The 16796-nt window shown below is 46.5% G+C and overlaps 1 protein-coding gene across 13 annotated transcripts in view; it reads right to left on the reverse strand.

The window, feature by feature from the left end:
* The window catches only part of TANC2 (tetratricopeptide repeat, ankyrin repeat and coiled-coil containing 2), a 288782-nt gene that overhangs the window by 58549 nt on the left and 213437 nt on the right, over nucleotides 1-16796 (reverse strand). For all 13 annotated transcript variants that reach the window (XM_064473522.1, XM_064473526.1, XM_064473528.1 and 10 more), the window contains 2 exons: nucleotides 12025-12306; nucleotides 9569-9702 (listed from right to left, as the gene is read on the reverse strand). In XM_064473522.1, coding sequence (XP_064329592.1) covers nucleotides 9569-9702; nucleotides 12025-12306 — 416 coding nt within the window. The remainder of the gene's footprint in view (nucleotides 1-9568; nucleotides 9703-12024; nucleotides 12307-16796) is intronic.

Raw genomic sequence — 16796 nt, forward strand, 5'->3', positions numbered from 1 at the left:
ATGAGACCGAGGTTAATGCGAAAAGTGGATGAAAGAGGCTTCAGTAGAACCAACGGGTTGGTGTGGATGGGGCTCATCCCCAAAGGGATTCAAACGCGGTTCTTTCTCCCCTGTATCAGGTGAATGCCTTTAATACCTGACCACTGATGCTCTGGGAAGGGTCTCTTTCCAATTATTTCACTTTATAAACCTCACTAATTACTCAAGGATCCAGCCAGAGAGAATGATTTCCACCTTCACTGCCTAGGATTCTCTTCCAAGATACAGGAGACTGTTCCACACCTTGCTCTGCATCTGAAATGACCGCTCCATAGGCCACTTGTCATTCTGGAGTGTTGTTAGTCTCTCCCCCTTTTGCTTGCTGGACAAGCCAAGAATTACATCCAAGAAATAAAAATAAGAACTTGTATAGCCTATAAACTTTTCATTGAAAAAGGTGTGCTCTCAATAGAAGCTTCATTTTCCGTAAATCAAACTACTTAAAAAAAACTGCTTCAAAAAGGGCCAACCATCTCTGATCATAAACAAAACCCTTGAATTAAACATTTAATTTTATCTAGACGCTGTGTTACAATAAATGAAGCCACCAGGGAACAGCATGCTCTTCCAAAGGCACGGGCATGCCTGGATGTTGTCGCCAGTAAACATTTATTTTTGTCCGATACAATTTAAGGCATAATTTTTCCAATCATGGTTTGAATTTGAACTTTCTCATCATACAGCACAAAACACTATAAACACTAAATTGGACTTCCAAAAGTTCTAAACTTTTATTTCAGCTATCAGGTTTGTTCAATGATGTTTCCAAAGTTGGAAGCTGAAAAATCCCTTAGTCTGAAGTTTGATTAAATTTAAATCACTGGATTGCAAACATTAAGTATACAGCGCCTATAAGCAACCCCAACGCAAGAGAAGTGGATTATAATGAAGGACAGGAAAAGTAACACCTAGATCAAGAGAACTGTTCAAAATATCTGTTTATGTAATTTTTTCAAGGGCTGAGAACGCAGTTTCGACAAGTTGAGTGGCTCCATGCTGAGAAGCCAAGGCATTTTGTTGTTTATGTTAAATACCAAATGCCAGAAGTTACACACTTGCATGATTTCCTTTCTTGCTTGAAAGGGAGCTTCACAATAATTCACACTTGTATGATGCATATTTTACTTCCAATGATTACCTACTCTCCGAAAATGATTTGGAGAGTCTAGCTGGCTACACACCAAAGCAGTGCATTTATCATGAGCTTTCTGGTAGCCCATTTTTTTAAACATTAATTATGTTGTAAGGCTTGAGAAACACCAGACGCGGCGGAGGCAGAGCACTGCCTCTAACAGACCATGGCTGACGTTTAACACGACCCCGCTCTCTCCTGAAGTGGGGTCAAGGAGCACCAAAACTCTCATTTACCCAGAAAAGACACAAACTTCATCCTCCTAACTAGCAGTTAGCAGAATTATGAAAGGTATTATTCATATTCTCTTTAGGTGTTAAATCCAACAGGTCTTCCAGGAGTCTCCCAACATTTCCAACATCAGCCATCCTACTCTCTCCTTTCTGCCCCCAACCCCTTCCATTTCTCCCTCCACCCAGCCTCACGCAACCTTCACCTTCCCATCACCCTTTTTGCTGTCCTTCCATTCGGGTTCACTCTCTTCACCCACCCGCTTCTCGGATGCAGGACTCAGCAAGTGTCCCATCCTGACATGCAGACGCTGTACATCTTTCCTGCAGTTCTCCTCCCCACGCCAAAATGCTTTTCTAAATCATGGCCTTGCAAACTGCACCCCAGATCTCCATGGCCAAGCCACCAACTTCATCTGGCTTGTACTACACTGTCTTTCGTATTTGCCCAACCTGAAAGGGATGTTGGCTCAGCTGAGCAGGTATGGAAGAATTCCATGAAGTGAGAAAAAGAAGATTTCCTCATACAGGTCAGGACCTGTGAAACAGCTGCTGGAAGAAAAAGGCAGGCACATGTGCATTAGAAGCAAAACAGCTATTCCAAGGATAACAGAAAGTGCCAGTGCACGAGGACAGAGACAGCCGCATGAAAGCAGCAGGAGGAAGAGGCTGGAGAGGGCAGAGAAGCAGAAAAAAGAGGCAAAAAAAGAGACCAGGTATCACCTATAAAGTACAGAGGGAGAGAAGAGACTGAACTGTGAAGGGGGGAAAGAGAAAGAGAGAAGGGGGAGATGATGATATGTCAGGAGAGGCAGGAGATAACAGTAATATGAGAACGACTGGAAGGACAGCGTGAACATCAAAGGAGAAAGAAGGGCTGAAGACGGCTCAAGGGAAATAAGTTATTTTTACTTAATAGGACAGGCCAATTTTAAGCAGTTCTCCAGCACTATTTGTGAAAAAGAATATCCTCCGTTTAAGAAGCAGTCCTTTGACATCACGACTCTGGTGTGATTTGTCTCGGCTTCCTTCTGTAAGCGTGTCATGGAAGGAGGCCAGTCTGCCTACCCCCCCTAAAAGCACCAACCTTGCTTACCCCTGAGCTCACGGCAACACCCCAGTTCCTCCAGTGCTCTTAAAGGGCTTCAACGTTGTATTTTAACTGTATTTCTGCAACTAGTAAGATTTATCTCTTTTTGATCCGTACAAAGTAGCTCTAAATGAATTTAGTGTGATGCTTTTACCTGCCAGAACGCCATTTGCCAGGCCTAACGCTGGCTGCAATAATGTAAACGGAAATCAGCGCTGCTGCATTTTATCTATCGCACATGACTGTGCATGTATGTGGTGACCCAGTTTATTGGGAACATTCATTACTTTTACACAGCCGAGTAGGCCAGTAAATGCCCTCTGAAACTCATTAGTGTCGCAGGGCATCAAGGCTCAGAAGTAATGAATCCCTCCACCTCTGCATAAGGTAGGAGTACTCCCTTTTTATACGCCTGCAGCAATGATAACAACACTTTGGCTTATGGCTGGGAGGATGGAGGGGGGAAAAGCCTCTGAAGCCACCAGCCGTGCTCATCATCAGCCGAGTGCACTAATGCAATGGATGGGCAGCTCCTCCACCAGCTGCTCTACGCAGCGTACGACCCATTAGCCCAGCAGAGCTGGCTTTCAGGTCCATTTGTTTAAGTGCTGCTACCACAAGCAACCACACAGCCTCCAGAAACCCAAAGAATATAGCTGTTCAATGGGTTATTTAAAACTGCGTAGCCAATCCATTAAAAATCCTCTGCGAGTAAAGGATAAAACCTTCAGGGAAAATGAGGAACGTGACCCTAACCAGAGGGGACGCATTTCAGGCTTCTTCTTTTGAGCTGAGTTGCTCTCACCTTGGGCTGTCGTACCGCCGATTGGCGCTGGTGCCCCGTGCTGGATGGCGAAGGTCACCCAGGACACGCGTTTGTGGGTCAGTATTCTTCAGCACAGGCTCGGATTGGTGGGAAAGCCTCTCACTTCATTTCTCTGAGGTGAAAGACCAGCTCTGGACAAGCAAGGCCACGTTCCAGGCGAGGCGTGTGAGCCCAAGTTACACATTGCCCGGCATCGCTTGGAGACAGAAAGGCGGCACTGCAAGGACAGCCTCGCGGTGACTTGGCGATGGTCACCCGCCTCCCCTGGCCAGGGCAAGTAAAGTCAAGAAGTGTTTTAACAGATGAAAGATTAAACAGAGAAAAGGCAGAAAAAACAGAGTGCAACACGGGAGAGCCGTGGAATGCTGCCTTTTTATGGGATCTTAAGTTTAAACACCTTGCTGTTCGTATTCACAACTTTTTTTCCAGTTTCACCTGACAGTCGTTCCCTGATAGCAGGCAATATGTTTACAAGCACCGAACAGCAGTAGATGGGTTTAACAGTCACACGAAGCTACGCACTTGCTGTACGTGGCTAGCTCACCAGGAAAGCTGGTATGCATCTATCGCAGCGAAGGAGCCAAGTCAAGCTAGAGTCGTTGGCATTGCAGAAAAACTGGCAGCCTGCTCGTTGTCGGAGGGCAGACTCGAAATAAATTCAGGAATCCTGCAAACTTATTTCCATAATACGTGCATATATATTAAAACAAAAGACCAACCAAGCAGTTTTGCCAAAAATGCTTATGTTTTATTTGCAAGTGTCAAGACGGGCGTTGCAATGTGAGTAGTTTTATTCATGCCTTTGAGAGTTTGCCAGATCTGGAATGACAACCTCTCTGCCCTCCTTCCCTGCAAGTCTCTCTATTCCACGCTACAGGACAAACCCCTGCCGAGACAAGGGGTGGAGGAAAAGCTGCACAGAAACTTCCTCAGCAAGGACAGCTGCGACCTCCACTGCTGAGAGCTGGGGTCTGACACACGTCCCCATGCTCCTCACCTCGACCCGTGGGAAGTCTGTCAGCAGCCGCTGCCTCGGCTCCTCCTCTGAGGCAGGAGAAGCCCATGAGTGAAAGGGGAAAAAGGGGCTTGTGCCAGCTCAGTTCCCAGCAAGAGGATTAACGTTACCTTTAAAAGAGGGAAGCGATTCACAGAAATCCATGCTAAGAAGCTATTAACACTGCCGTATACTTCCTACTTGCCTTGCAGGGAAGTGGAAGGGAAGGCATTTACTGCTTGGTGCCTCAAGTTTCCTGGCACGCTTCTTTATGCCCACGAGAGCAAGAGCCCTCAACACAATGTCAGCCACAAGCCCGAACGTGACCCTGGTGTGACAGCAAGACTTTGAACTTCCCCTTTTAAAAATATTCTCCCTCGACACATCCAGAATGATCACTAGGAGCTGGAACAGGACAGTCAGAGCAGACTTGGGTGATGCTCCAGGAAAGTTATACACAGGCATTGCTGTACTTCCAGTATTTTCCCTGCTTTGGCTGACAGCCGGCTGGGCATGAGCCAGCAGTGCCCGGGTGGCCAAGGAGGCCACCAGCCCCCGGGCTTGTGTCAGCACTGGTGTGGCCAGCAGGAGCCGGGCAGGGATGGGGCCCCTGTGCTCGGCCCTGGGGAGGCCCCACCTCGAATGCTGGGCTCAGGTTTGGGCCCCTCGGGACAAGAAGGGCCTGGAGGGGCTGGAGCGTGTCCAGAGAAGGGCAGCGGGGCTGGGGCAGGGTCTGGAGCACAAGTGTGCTGGGGGGCGGCTGGGGGAGCTGGGGGGGTTTAGCCTGGAGAAGAGGGGGCTGAGGGGAGCCCTTCTCGCTCTCTGCAGCTGCCTGAGAGGAGGTTGTAGCGAGGGGGGGGTCGGTCTCTGCTCCCTAGTAACAAGCGATAGGATGAGAGGAACCGGCCTCAAGCTGCGCCAGGGGAGGTTTAGGTTGGATATTAGGAAAAATTTCTTCACCGAAAGGGTTGTCAGGCCCTGGCACAGGCTGCCCAGGGAGGTGGTGGAGTCTCCATCCCTGAAGGTATTTAAAAGAAGGGTAGACGTGGTGCTTGAGGATATGGTTTAGTGGTGGATCTGGCAGTGCTGGGTTAGAGGTTGGACTCGATGATCTTAAGGGTCTTTTCCAATGTTAACGATTCTATGATTCCATGATTCTATAACCTCTCAAGGCAGAATCACCCTGCTTCCACTTCTAAAATCTGAGTAAGATGGGCCGTTGGAAGAGAAATGACAAAATGAACAGAGCAATCTCAATTTCAAGCTCCTTCTTCTCTCTCCTTCTTTCAGGAGAAACTACTGCAAACCCTGAAACGCGTCCAGCCCTTCTACCATGACCGGTACTCGTACGGCTGAAGACACCGCTTCTGACCAAAGAGAGGGGCTGTGACCTGAGAAACCTCACCGGTTGCCCACCAGGGTCTGGGAGGGAGGGAATTTTACCCTGTTTTTGATGTTTTTCCCCTCCTAGGACCCCCGGTGAGGATAACTTCAAGTAACTCCTAAACCAGTCGGATACAATTTTCCTGGCACAGGTTTTGAGGACAAATATCACACCTGATACCGGTTTTCTAAACTGCCTCATTTCTAAGCATTTTTCTTCTCCATTAGTTTGCCAATGAACACTGAACTAGGAATCATGGACGACTTCAAACTGCTCCCCTTAAGAATACAACAAAATAATGCTCTTTTCCAGCATGGCAAGACCGAGTGGAGCTCCTGCTAGGCAGTCTTTGGTTACTTATTTCTAAAATTAATGATTTGTTCATCTCTGACAACAAGAGCTAAAAGCAACCCTTGCCCCCAAGAACTTACTGCATGAAAAACAGGCAGAAAAGTACAACCCTGAATAATCCAGAGGAGGAAAAGCAACTGTTCACCTTTCATTTCTGTCATCATAAACACACAACTTCTGAGTTTTGGGATAAGTGACATTTTCAGAAGGAACGGAGTGGGTGAGAGGGACGGCGTGCTTCCCACTAGCATTCTGGAGCCCGCACCAACCGTTACTTAAGCCTGTTGGTATATTATTAAACTGCTTTCATAATGATCTGCATTTCTCTAGCACAATGACCACAGCACAACCTGAGAACCTGCTGCTCTGCTCTGTGCAAGCAGAGGTGGAACATCTGCACGTAGCTTTATCTAGCTCCTCGCACGTGTTCCAGAGATCTCCTAAAATATTCCTGACAATTGTGGTGATCCATCACTGTCAACGCTTTCTTCCCTACTTCAATTCTGACTCTAGTCTTAATGCAACTATAAACCACACATGTCCGAGAAATGCTTTTCCAACCAGACTAACCTACGGGTCAGTCTTCCCTTCCCTTCCTTGGGCTCTTTTTTCTTCAGCCAGTTGAACAAAAGCTGTCTTAGGCAGGCCATCAGCAATTCTTTTTGTATTCCACAGCTACTGATCCAGGACTATGCTGCTCTTCTCTCCCTTCCTCCTGCACCAAAGGACATTCAATTTTTTTCCTTCTTTTCTTTTTTAGATTAGACTTTGGAGAGTCTTTAGTGTAGTTACCTATGTGAAGGGTTTTCCTAAACTGTCCCCAAGCACGTCTGTTGGAGAAAGTGGCACCAGACGTTCAGATTAGGCAGCTGAATGATTTTAACCAGCTATTCTTCCTATTGCCTACCAAGACTTCCAGTGTATTTGCTCTGTTTAAGAGTTCAGCATCTTCAAAGCCTCTTACGAATCACAAATTCTCATGATCTCTCAAAGGCAGGTTACATGCGTGTGATCGAGTTTCTGAACGAGGCGATCGCACGCAGAACAAAGAGCTTGATGGTGTTATTTTAATGGATTTTCAATTCTGTTGCCAGGTCAGTAATCCTTTTTCTCCCAGTGTCACTCAGAGACTTCAAAAACCACAGCTGGGGTGGAACAGTCAGTGTTTGTTTTATCTCGGAGGCCATCATACGGCATGGTTCTTTCTAAGCAAATCAATTTATCTGCTGTTGACAGCAAGTATTCATCAGCGGTGATGCTGAGCTGTACTGCTCAGGAGGTTACTAAGAGTGCACTAGGCACACGACTTCCAGCTATCAATTTGACAAACATCCTAAACCATTTTATTTGCCTTTATTCCCCTTCCTGAAGCCTGATAATCCATCAAACTTACTGTTTGTAATACACTGCACAGTAGTTCTGGAAAAGGCTCTGACGCAATAAAACCAGAGTTGTTGTTTATGATCAAGAATCACCAGCAGGAACATGGAGCTCAAGAAAAAAAAAACAGCCAAAAAAACTCCTATGCTGTCAGAAAAATTTCCTTTTGTGGTAGGAAATGAAGCTCTGAATCCGGATTTAAGCACGTGCTTTATTTCACGCAGGCACACACTGCAGCACTACCTGGAAGACAACTGCTCTTCCGAACTGAGGAAACCAAGTAACACCTGGTTACAGAGGCCTCCCAGCAGGTACCGCAGGACCATCGTCTGCAAGGATCACTTTTCTTTTAATAGGCAGGGAAACGGAGGCAGGCAGATGAGATGCTGGTCTCCAAGGATCCCAACAAGGCTAATGGCAAAGCTGGGAATAGACCCAAGGTCTCCAAATGCTGAATCAAGCCATGCCGCTGCTGCTCTGACTCATCCCAGGAACTGTTTGCTAAACAGTACGAAGCTTTTCAGAAGTTTTGCATGCTGTGTCAGCCGTTTGGGTTAGAAGAAGCGATTCCAAGTACTCTAAGGTCAACTCATCAGCCTTGGCATTGATCTTTTCATGAAGGCTTAGCATTTGGAAGCTGGTGACAGTTATTTCTGGAATCTGCCTACATTTACAGTAGTTGAGATTTATTGGGAGATTAACAATCACACTAAATATCTGTAATCCCGCTGCTAGCAGAGAGGTAGTACATCTTCCTCACCCATTTGTTACGTTCTGACTGCAAAACACAGGCTTTGTTTTGCAAAGAAATTTTGGCTAGGGGATGAGCAGGGCTTTAAAACCCTTTCCCTAAAGGGGTCTGCAGCCAAGGCATAACAACCTATATTTACTTTATTTTTGGCTATAAAAATTGTTTCTTGCTCTTTCCTCCAGCGATCAGAAATGCAAGAAAAGCTTTAGTGCATGATCTATGCTGTGGATGTGACACACTGTTCGAGAGAGTCATATCCCTTGCCTTTTCAGGAGGAAACTGAAGCTAAAACCACATCTATTTATCAATTACATATCCAGCAGGATTACTTAAGCACTCAGGGGAAGAAAGTCAAGATAGATGAGGTATTTTAAGCAGAGATAGCACATTTACTGTCCCTTCTGGTAGTCTGTAACGCTTCAGATTTGCAAGGAATACAATGACTAACGCATCCTGAACAAAAGCAGACCTGGCCATCGCATTCCTTTCAAGAACTCCACGTGGATGAGGAGACCATCAAGACTTAATATTTATTTACGCAGATATCACACACTCTCTGCTTTGCCATCTGGGTGCAGCCAAAAGCAGACAGAACAAGGCAGTATCCTGGCACAAAAAGCCAAGCAAAACATGCCCTGGCAATAATTTAGAACAAAGACTTTGCTTGGTATTTCCCTCTCAAAGCGGGAGCAGGCAACAGGAAAGCATTAACTGCTCACATCCTCTCAAAAGGTGTAGGAGGAGCGAGCTCCTCAGATTTCAAAGCAATATAATGGCACCTTCCCACCAGCACAAAAGTAGGGCTAAATCTCAGTAATACAATAAAATTCAAGCTGTAAATCTCACCTACACTAAGTGATAGTGCTATATACAATCCACTCTCGCCGTAACAGCAAACGGTTCGTGCATCGCTCAAAGGGCACGATCCCTTTCGGAGCCTTTTCCAAAAGCGCCTAAGCACGCACACGGGAGCGATGCTCACAGCCCGCGCCTTCGCCCGCCCTATGATACCTGCTCCTTTACAAATGAAACACCGGTCAAACGCTTGGCAATTGGGTTTTCACTGTTGAAGAAAAATTACAATTATTCTGGTAACTGTGACATATCATAAAATTTGTAAGGATCAAGTACAATGGCTGGGAAAGATAAACTCTCAGAGTAGAAGGGGAGTGTATTTGATGTAATGGGAATTTCATTTTACAGAAATAACTTTCTTAGGGTAATAAAACTAGTTGCAGAATTTTACTCTAGACTCTCCCAGTAAGCACCTGAACGCACACATTTTCCAGCACACCAAGTGATGTAAGGCAGGAGACCTTCCAACAGGTTCCATTAAAATCGACATTTTCCCAAGGACCAACAAAACCCTCCCGAGACGACTGTTTCTGTACCTGTGAAGCAAGTCTCCGCATGGCCTCTTCCTGGCGCCGGCGCATTTCGGGAGTCCCCGGGCAGCTCCCGCTGGTGATTGACGAGTGAGCAGAAGGCGGCTGGGTTAAGGGCAGCTCTCGGTTTGCATCCACATCTGTCCCAAGGAAAGAGGTTATGAATTGCTACGGGACAAGCACGACTGACAGTATTATTACAGACGAGGCAGCTGTTGCTCTCTAGCAGGTCATGCATGGCAGTTAAAATACTCTCCACAAATACCCTGGTTAGGATTTCAGGCACCAAGAGACTGTGACACAGCCCAGCCAGGCCAGAGGCTCCCCCAGAAACCTCTTTTGGAAGCAGCACTTTTGGGAAGGACTGCGACGATAAAGAGTTGAGCTTGTTGTATTTATCTTCTCCACTGTAATTTCACTGACTTCAAAATAATCACAATAATGGAGTGAATTGTTCACTCTCGAAGGTATGCTCTACCTTCAAGTTGGGTATATTTTAGTGCAGTGCTGTCCCTACTCTGCGGCTCTGCCCATAGATCTTCCCTCCTTATGAGCAACCGCTCGTTAATTCGGTTCCGAGTCCTTCTTCAGTGGAGACAGCCAATTTTTCTGAATTATGTGCCTATTTTATAATAGAAATAAATGGAGAGCCGTAGCCAGCGTATCTATCTGAAGGCCCTTAATGGGATCAGAGGGAGAGAAGCAGGAGCAGCACCAGGATCTGGAAGAGGCTTGCAAGCAAATAATGAATTATCCTGGAATCATTCTGTCAAGTTTAACTACTTTCTATTGCATTTTAGCTGGTTCTTTTGCCTGGCAAAGCAGAAATTGGCTTTACCAGTAGATTGCTACAACCGTCCATTCACCTGGCCTTTGTGGGTAACGTTTTCAAACCATTTTTACACTCGTAGGTCCTCATACAGAGTATTTTTGCATGACACGAAGACATGCAGTACTTGATGATGTCTAACTACTGATTTCTTTATTTTAGGAACATTTTAGAAGTGGCAGTCCTCTTAAGCGCAGTCTGTACCGGCAGAGGATTTTCCTGAATGGATTGCTGCAATGCATCCTGGGGCTTGACTTGAAATCATAATGCAAACAACGACCCATTTAATGGCAAACAACAAAGGAGGATGACTACTGCCTACATAATTAAACCCTGAATCTATTAGCAATGATGCACATTCTTGATTTTGAGCACGTAACGCTACCTTCACCTGTGTTATTTGTCAGAGACAGGAATTAAGAGCATGAGGCTGTATTTTACGCCAGTTTACTAATGCTGATGGCACAACTGCGGTAGTATAGTCAGGTCACCTGATTAGCATTTATTATAAACACAGGTTTTACTAAGCATAATATCAGCATGTGAAAAAAAATCAGAGACATTTTCAGAATAATTGTTATCCACTCTAGCTAGACAGGACTTGAGGTCTCTTTAGGAAATAAAGTCAAATTAGTTGACTGATTCTGAAGGCCTCCATCCCGATAACGAACACTGAGGAACCATCCAGCTTTCAGCTTCGTGGACAAGCCACAGCGCGAACTAAACTACAGCGTGTTAGGTGTGACCAGGGATCTTTGTCCTTTGTGCATGGAAGATGCAGGGCACTTTCTCATTTGAAATACCCAAGCTTTTCATTTCCAGAAACAGTTAAGTACAGTAGTCTCTTTGATCCCCACGATCCCTCTAAGCACACTGGGGAGACATACAGTTGGTGCACTGCAGAGCTGCGGTTAAAATATAGAAGCAAGCCCTGCCCTTCACTACGCATTGTTCATTTAGCTCTGACGAGTGACACTATGCAACATGCCAACAGTTGGTGACATTTCAGATATCTCAACATGGAGTCCTGGATTCCAGTAAACAGATTTAACAGCAGTTTCACTGAGATACAGTGACCTAGATCCTTAAAGACACCTTTAGCTATCTAAGCCAGTATTTTTACTCCTGCCTCATTCACTTACTGAGAGCTGGATGATTTTAAGATGTTGTCACCCGCACCCGCAAACATGTCAGCACAGAGTGATATGAACTGGGTGAGACCACACGGGGTAGAGCAAGCCTGGGTGCCGAGCCTACGTGGGCTTGCGACCCACCGGGAACATCTGTACCGTGATAAACCGAGATAAACCAACCGTACGGGAAGGAGAATGCACCAGCACGCATTTGTAATAATAGAATATTGGCAATTAAAATTGGAGTCTTCCCAATCAGAGAAAATCCGTGATGTTTTTAAGTCAGAGAAATAAGAGACAGACTGTTTTGACTCTTCAAAAAGTAGATTTGGAACAGGAGCAGTATAAATATTGCTGACAGGTGCTTCCTTTGCTTGGCAACAAAGACTAAGCTGTTTTCTTGGGCCTCGAGAGGAATGCGATCTTTTCAGCCAAAACCATTATAGAAGTTGATGGAAAAGGTCTCTGACCGCCGAAGATGTGCGTACCGCTGTACTTACGTTTCGGAGAGGCATGTGGGCTATCAGAAGCAATCTGCCTCATACGCGTGCCGTGGCAGCTGAGCGCGACCAGCCTGGAGATGATGGCGGTTTTTCCGAAGCCGATGTTCCCAACGATCACGACACCTCGGTTGACGCTGGCGTTGGAACTCTGCAGCTGCGCGTCTATCTCGTGGAACACCCAGTCGCGGCCAACGAAGACGGACTCGGTGGTGATGCTGGGCACCTCGAAGAGCAGTGGCTTCAGAGAGATGTCGGGAGGTCTATAAGGTGCGAAGCGTACTATAAAGAGGAAATACGGGGACAGAACACGAACATCAATGCTAATAGGAAAACTAGAGTTTGGAAATTGCTGTTTAATCTTCCTTAGAAATCTTTTCATTAAAAGGTCAAAAAAAAATACAAGCTTGTTGATTACCCACAGGTTTGTTGTTAAAAGCATCTGGCTCAGCCGTAGCATTTTCCACCGACAGAGTTCAGAGAATTTTACAGGAAGAAGTGGATTGCAGTTCGGGAAAGCGTAGCTGAAGAAATTAAATTTCTTGCTTAAAGTCACCATAATGAAATGCCCTGCCCCAGGCAGAACGGTACGCGTTCCAAGGCAGCTACGCCTGTGACACAGTATTGTATGTCCGCTCAGTACCCAGACACATAATATGTCTGTTCACCTGTTCGATCCAATGAGCACGAAATAAAACTTAGCATTTAGAAGCGTTAAATCAATCTACGCAGAACTATTTCAATGCTTTTAAAGTTTATGAATAAAACCAGATTGCCGATAGGGTTTTCCTGTACGGCAATTAAAACATTTGCTCTCTTCGCAGGGGAAAGCGGCGTTGCAAGCGCCGTAAGGTTAACAAGGAGTGGAAGAAGTAGCTCCTGAGAGATCACGTATGCAACGCTAACACCTGAACATGTGGATATCGATCGCGTTACTTTTCCCATTTTTTTATGCGTTAGATTGTAACAAAACGGACAACTAAACCCAAACCGGCCTTGAAACTTTTTCAGGAACGTTTGGGGGCGGAGGGAGAGGGTATTTGCTGTTCTTTCCATTTGGCACGAGCTATCTAGGGAGAGCACACCTAAAGAGAGTGACAACCATGCCCAGACCCAGTGCAAAGACGCTATTAGAACGATCAACTCACACGGTGTGTTCTGCCTATGAGATCTGCAACTGGGAGACGATACCCATAAATCTATTAAAAAATATTTAAAAAGTGATGGAAGCATTTTGTGCCGGCAGAGACAGCTGCTGGATTTTCTCACTTCAGCACCAAAATGGTTTCTTAATTAAAAACTTTCCGAAGGTGGCCACAAAGACAGCAGGTGATTCCCACTCGGGGACGTTAGTCACACCGCGTGTTTTAGCTGCAAACTTTGAATTTTAGACCATCATTCCTTCAAGTCAGGGCTTAGTGACGTGGATGGAGCCACGTGGGACACGACTTCAGACCTGGACCTGGTATGGCAGCTCTGAACACACCTTCCAACTGCAACACATGTATTGTACTTGACATTCAACGCATGTATTTATGTGGTAAGCCGCTGAAAATTTGAGCTGTGGATCATGGAAGTGGAATTCAATTTGGTTTTGAGATCATATGGCATGCTGCAATCGAAAGCAACCATATAAAATCTAGATGTCTTCATAGCATATTTTAGAAGAAACCCCATGAAGCCCCAGAGGAGGCAATGGTGCAGAAGGATTTAAGTAAAAAAAACCTATTGGTTCACTCAGTGTTATCTCTTGGCACAATCACACTCCCAGCATTTACATTAGCTGCTTCCAGTGGAGACTGTTTTGTTTCTTTGAAGTTTTAAAACCCTCAGACACTTAAAAAGCACAAACATCATTCAGGAACTGCTGACGCCTGCCATTTCTTCACCCGCTCACCCTCCGCTGTGGACGTGCGGGTGGTGGTTTAATCCCCCACGCAGACCTCGCGGTGTGGCCTGAAGGCTCTCAGGGGTACGGGACAATGCAGACTTTGTACGAAACTCATTGAAAACAGTTTATCAAATTACAACAGTGGGACGCTTTATCTGCGAGGGAAGAGGTTATCAATGATGTACCACCCCGAAGACCTAACTGTACATATAAACACATGGTTTCTGAACGGGGCAGCTGCGTTTCGGGACGAGCTCCGCTCCCGGGCTGTGCAATGGATCCCTCTGGAAGCTACAAACCACGCTGGCGCCCGCTCGCTCCCAGTCCCCTCAACCTCCCTCCCTCCCTCCGAACCAGCCCAGCAGCAGAAGAGCTCTCCTCTGTCTCCGAGGCTCTGCCGCCTCTGCCCCAGCACTGCCCCGTCCCTGTGCCCCGACGCCGGCACTGCACCGGGACCCTCCCCGGGAACCGCTGAACTCGCGCCCATGGCTTGCATCACCCTGGAATCCCTCACAGACCTGACCAGAGCTGATAAAGGGGCTGGGATTTAACGTCACATCAGATATGCCTACAGAAAACAGCTTGCATTTAAAAATGTTAGCTATTTTGAATTTCCTTTTTTTGTTTTTTTTTTTTGTAACTGATACAGAAAGCGCTGCAGACAGGAGCTGCATTTTTATTTCCACTTGAAAATGATGAATGTGCTTTAAATTTATGCTAGGGTGGAGATGGCTTTTGAATTGCATGAGCTCACAAGCAGCTTGTTTGATCCTCCTTGCTGGGGTCTGTCACGCGAGCGCAGTGGGATGTGCTGGCACGGGAAGCCACTGGAGAAACCAAATCGCTGGCGGTGGGAGGGGACGAGCCAGCCGGGCTGCTGCAGCCGGCGGGGCCGGGGCAGCCCCGGGGCCGCACGTCCCCATCGCAGCTCCTGGCTCTCGGCGTCAGCAGGGCTGCCCGCCGGAGGAGGGCATATTGCACAAGCAGTAGCACGCGGACGTGGCGGAGATAACCAGCTGTAGAGGTCCGACTGGTGCACGTGAAGCATTCCAGCAGTGCATCTGACACGGGACATTGTTTGTTTGTGTTATGCCACCAACATTATACATAGAAAATGAAATTAAAAAAATAAATAAACCCCTCTCCATTTGGAAAACATCAAGCTAAGATTTGTGCTCGACAAGCTACAGCTTTGCTTTACTTGTGCGCGCCTGTATGTCTGCGATACGCCGTGTTAGTGGGTGAAAAGCTACAGTAACGCTCTGCTGAAAGCCAGAAGTCTAGCAGGTACCGAATGGTCTTGGGGGCTAATGCAGAGACAAAACCGATTAAATGTAAAAGCTCTGGGATCTAAAAAGCTCCTGCTTTGCGGGGTGGAGACCCGGACTCAGACCTTGGTTTCTTTACAGAGGTGCCAACGGCTTTGAGGCTGTGTGACACCTACGCCTTTGACCTCAACTCCCCGGACAAAGGATATCCTGAAGGTTGGTCTTTATCTAAGTTAACAAGAACATACACATCTCGGCTGTCTCCTGGGAATGGTATATCCTGCCCTTAGAAAGGCTTAAAAAAACCCTGAGAAGAGACATACCCACTTATCTACCTCTACCCAACCTTCCTGCCCCTCCAGACCTTCCAGCACCACCACTCACCGACCACAGCGGAGCAAACCTCTTCTGCTGACAAGATATTTCACAACCTCAGGCTTCGTAAGCCCTGGGCTCCCGGAGGGCGGGGGATGCTGGTGACTGTCTCACCATTAAGAAAACACTCACTGCCGCACTGGTTTGGCCAGGAGTGCTGAGAACACGCTTTTTGTCCCACCAGCCACCACAACCACCCCCACGTGCCAGCAGAAGCCATTTTATTTCACCACACCATCTTTGGAAGACATATGCAGCACCAATGTTTTCCTAGCTGGACTGCTGAAAAAGTTTATGAATAATTTAAGATGGCCACTGACTAACTGCAAACCGTGCGCCAGATCCTCATTAATTCCCGGTACTGTCTGCTGAACCATGCCAAAATCCTCCCGTTACTGTTTATTTTACAGCCCTCAGCAGCCGGCAGTCCCCAGGCACAGGCAGGCAAGGCACAAACTCGGGGGAAGACCCCGGAGCCCAGGGGGAATTTTTCCAACTCTTTACAAAGAGTTGAAAAAATACCCCACATCACCAGGAAAGGAAATCGGAGAGAAGGAAGGCTGCACCGCAGCCTCAACGTTTGGGGCAGAAATTAATTAAAGGCTAAGCTAACGGAAAGGGCTCTGAAAAAGAGGCTAAGAGGTTTCAGACGTATCGGGTGAGGATGTGCACACACGTTTTGGATGAGCCCTATTAGCCACTTGACTTCAGTAGCTGTGAAAATCAAAGTATGTGAATAAGCTGCCTTCCCATCCTCGAAAATTTGTCAGGCACTTGCTCGGTTTTATATCCCTTTTTAATGAAGCATTTTATAGAACTTACGCCAGAGTACCACAGAAATACCCAGAACTTCTGATAATATCTGAACATAAATTAAACCCACACTTTTCCTGGAAATTAGTGCGTGGAGTGGGACAGAATGAGGTCTGGTAGCGTAAATTTACATGAGAGTTGATGAAATACTGTGCAAACTTCCGTAGAGCCCACGCAATAAATTCAAATCCCAAGGTGAAACACTGCCCACCTTACCCATTCTGGCTCTTTTGTGGCTGAAAACTTCAATTAAATCAAACCAAAGCTGGCTGCATTATGTGCACGACTGAAAAGAAGCCATTGGGCTGAAAAGGAGCAGGAGCGAAGCCAGAGAAAGGCCCGTCCTGCTTGACCACGTAGGTCACCCTCCGCTACACAAAGTGAAGTTTTAGTTATTTCAGTTGTCGAAAGACTAACACGCCTGT

The sequence above is a fragment of the Phalacrocorax carbo genome, chromosome 25, assembly GCF_963921805.1.
Source record: "Phalacrocorax carbo chromosome 25, bPhaCar2.1, whole genome shotgun sequence".
NCBI lineage: Eukaryota > Metazoa > Chordata > Aves > Suliformes > Phalacrocoracidae > Phalacrocorax > Phalacrocorax carbo.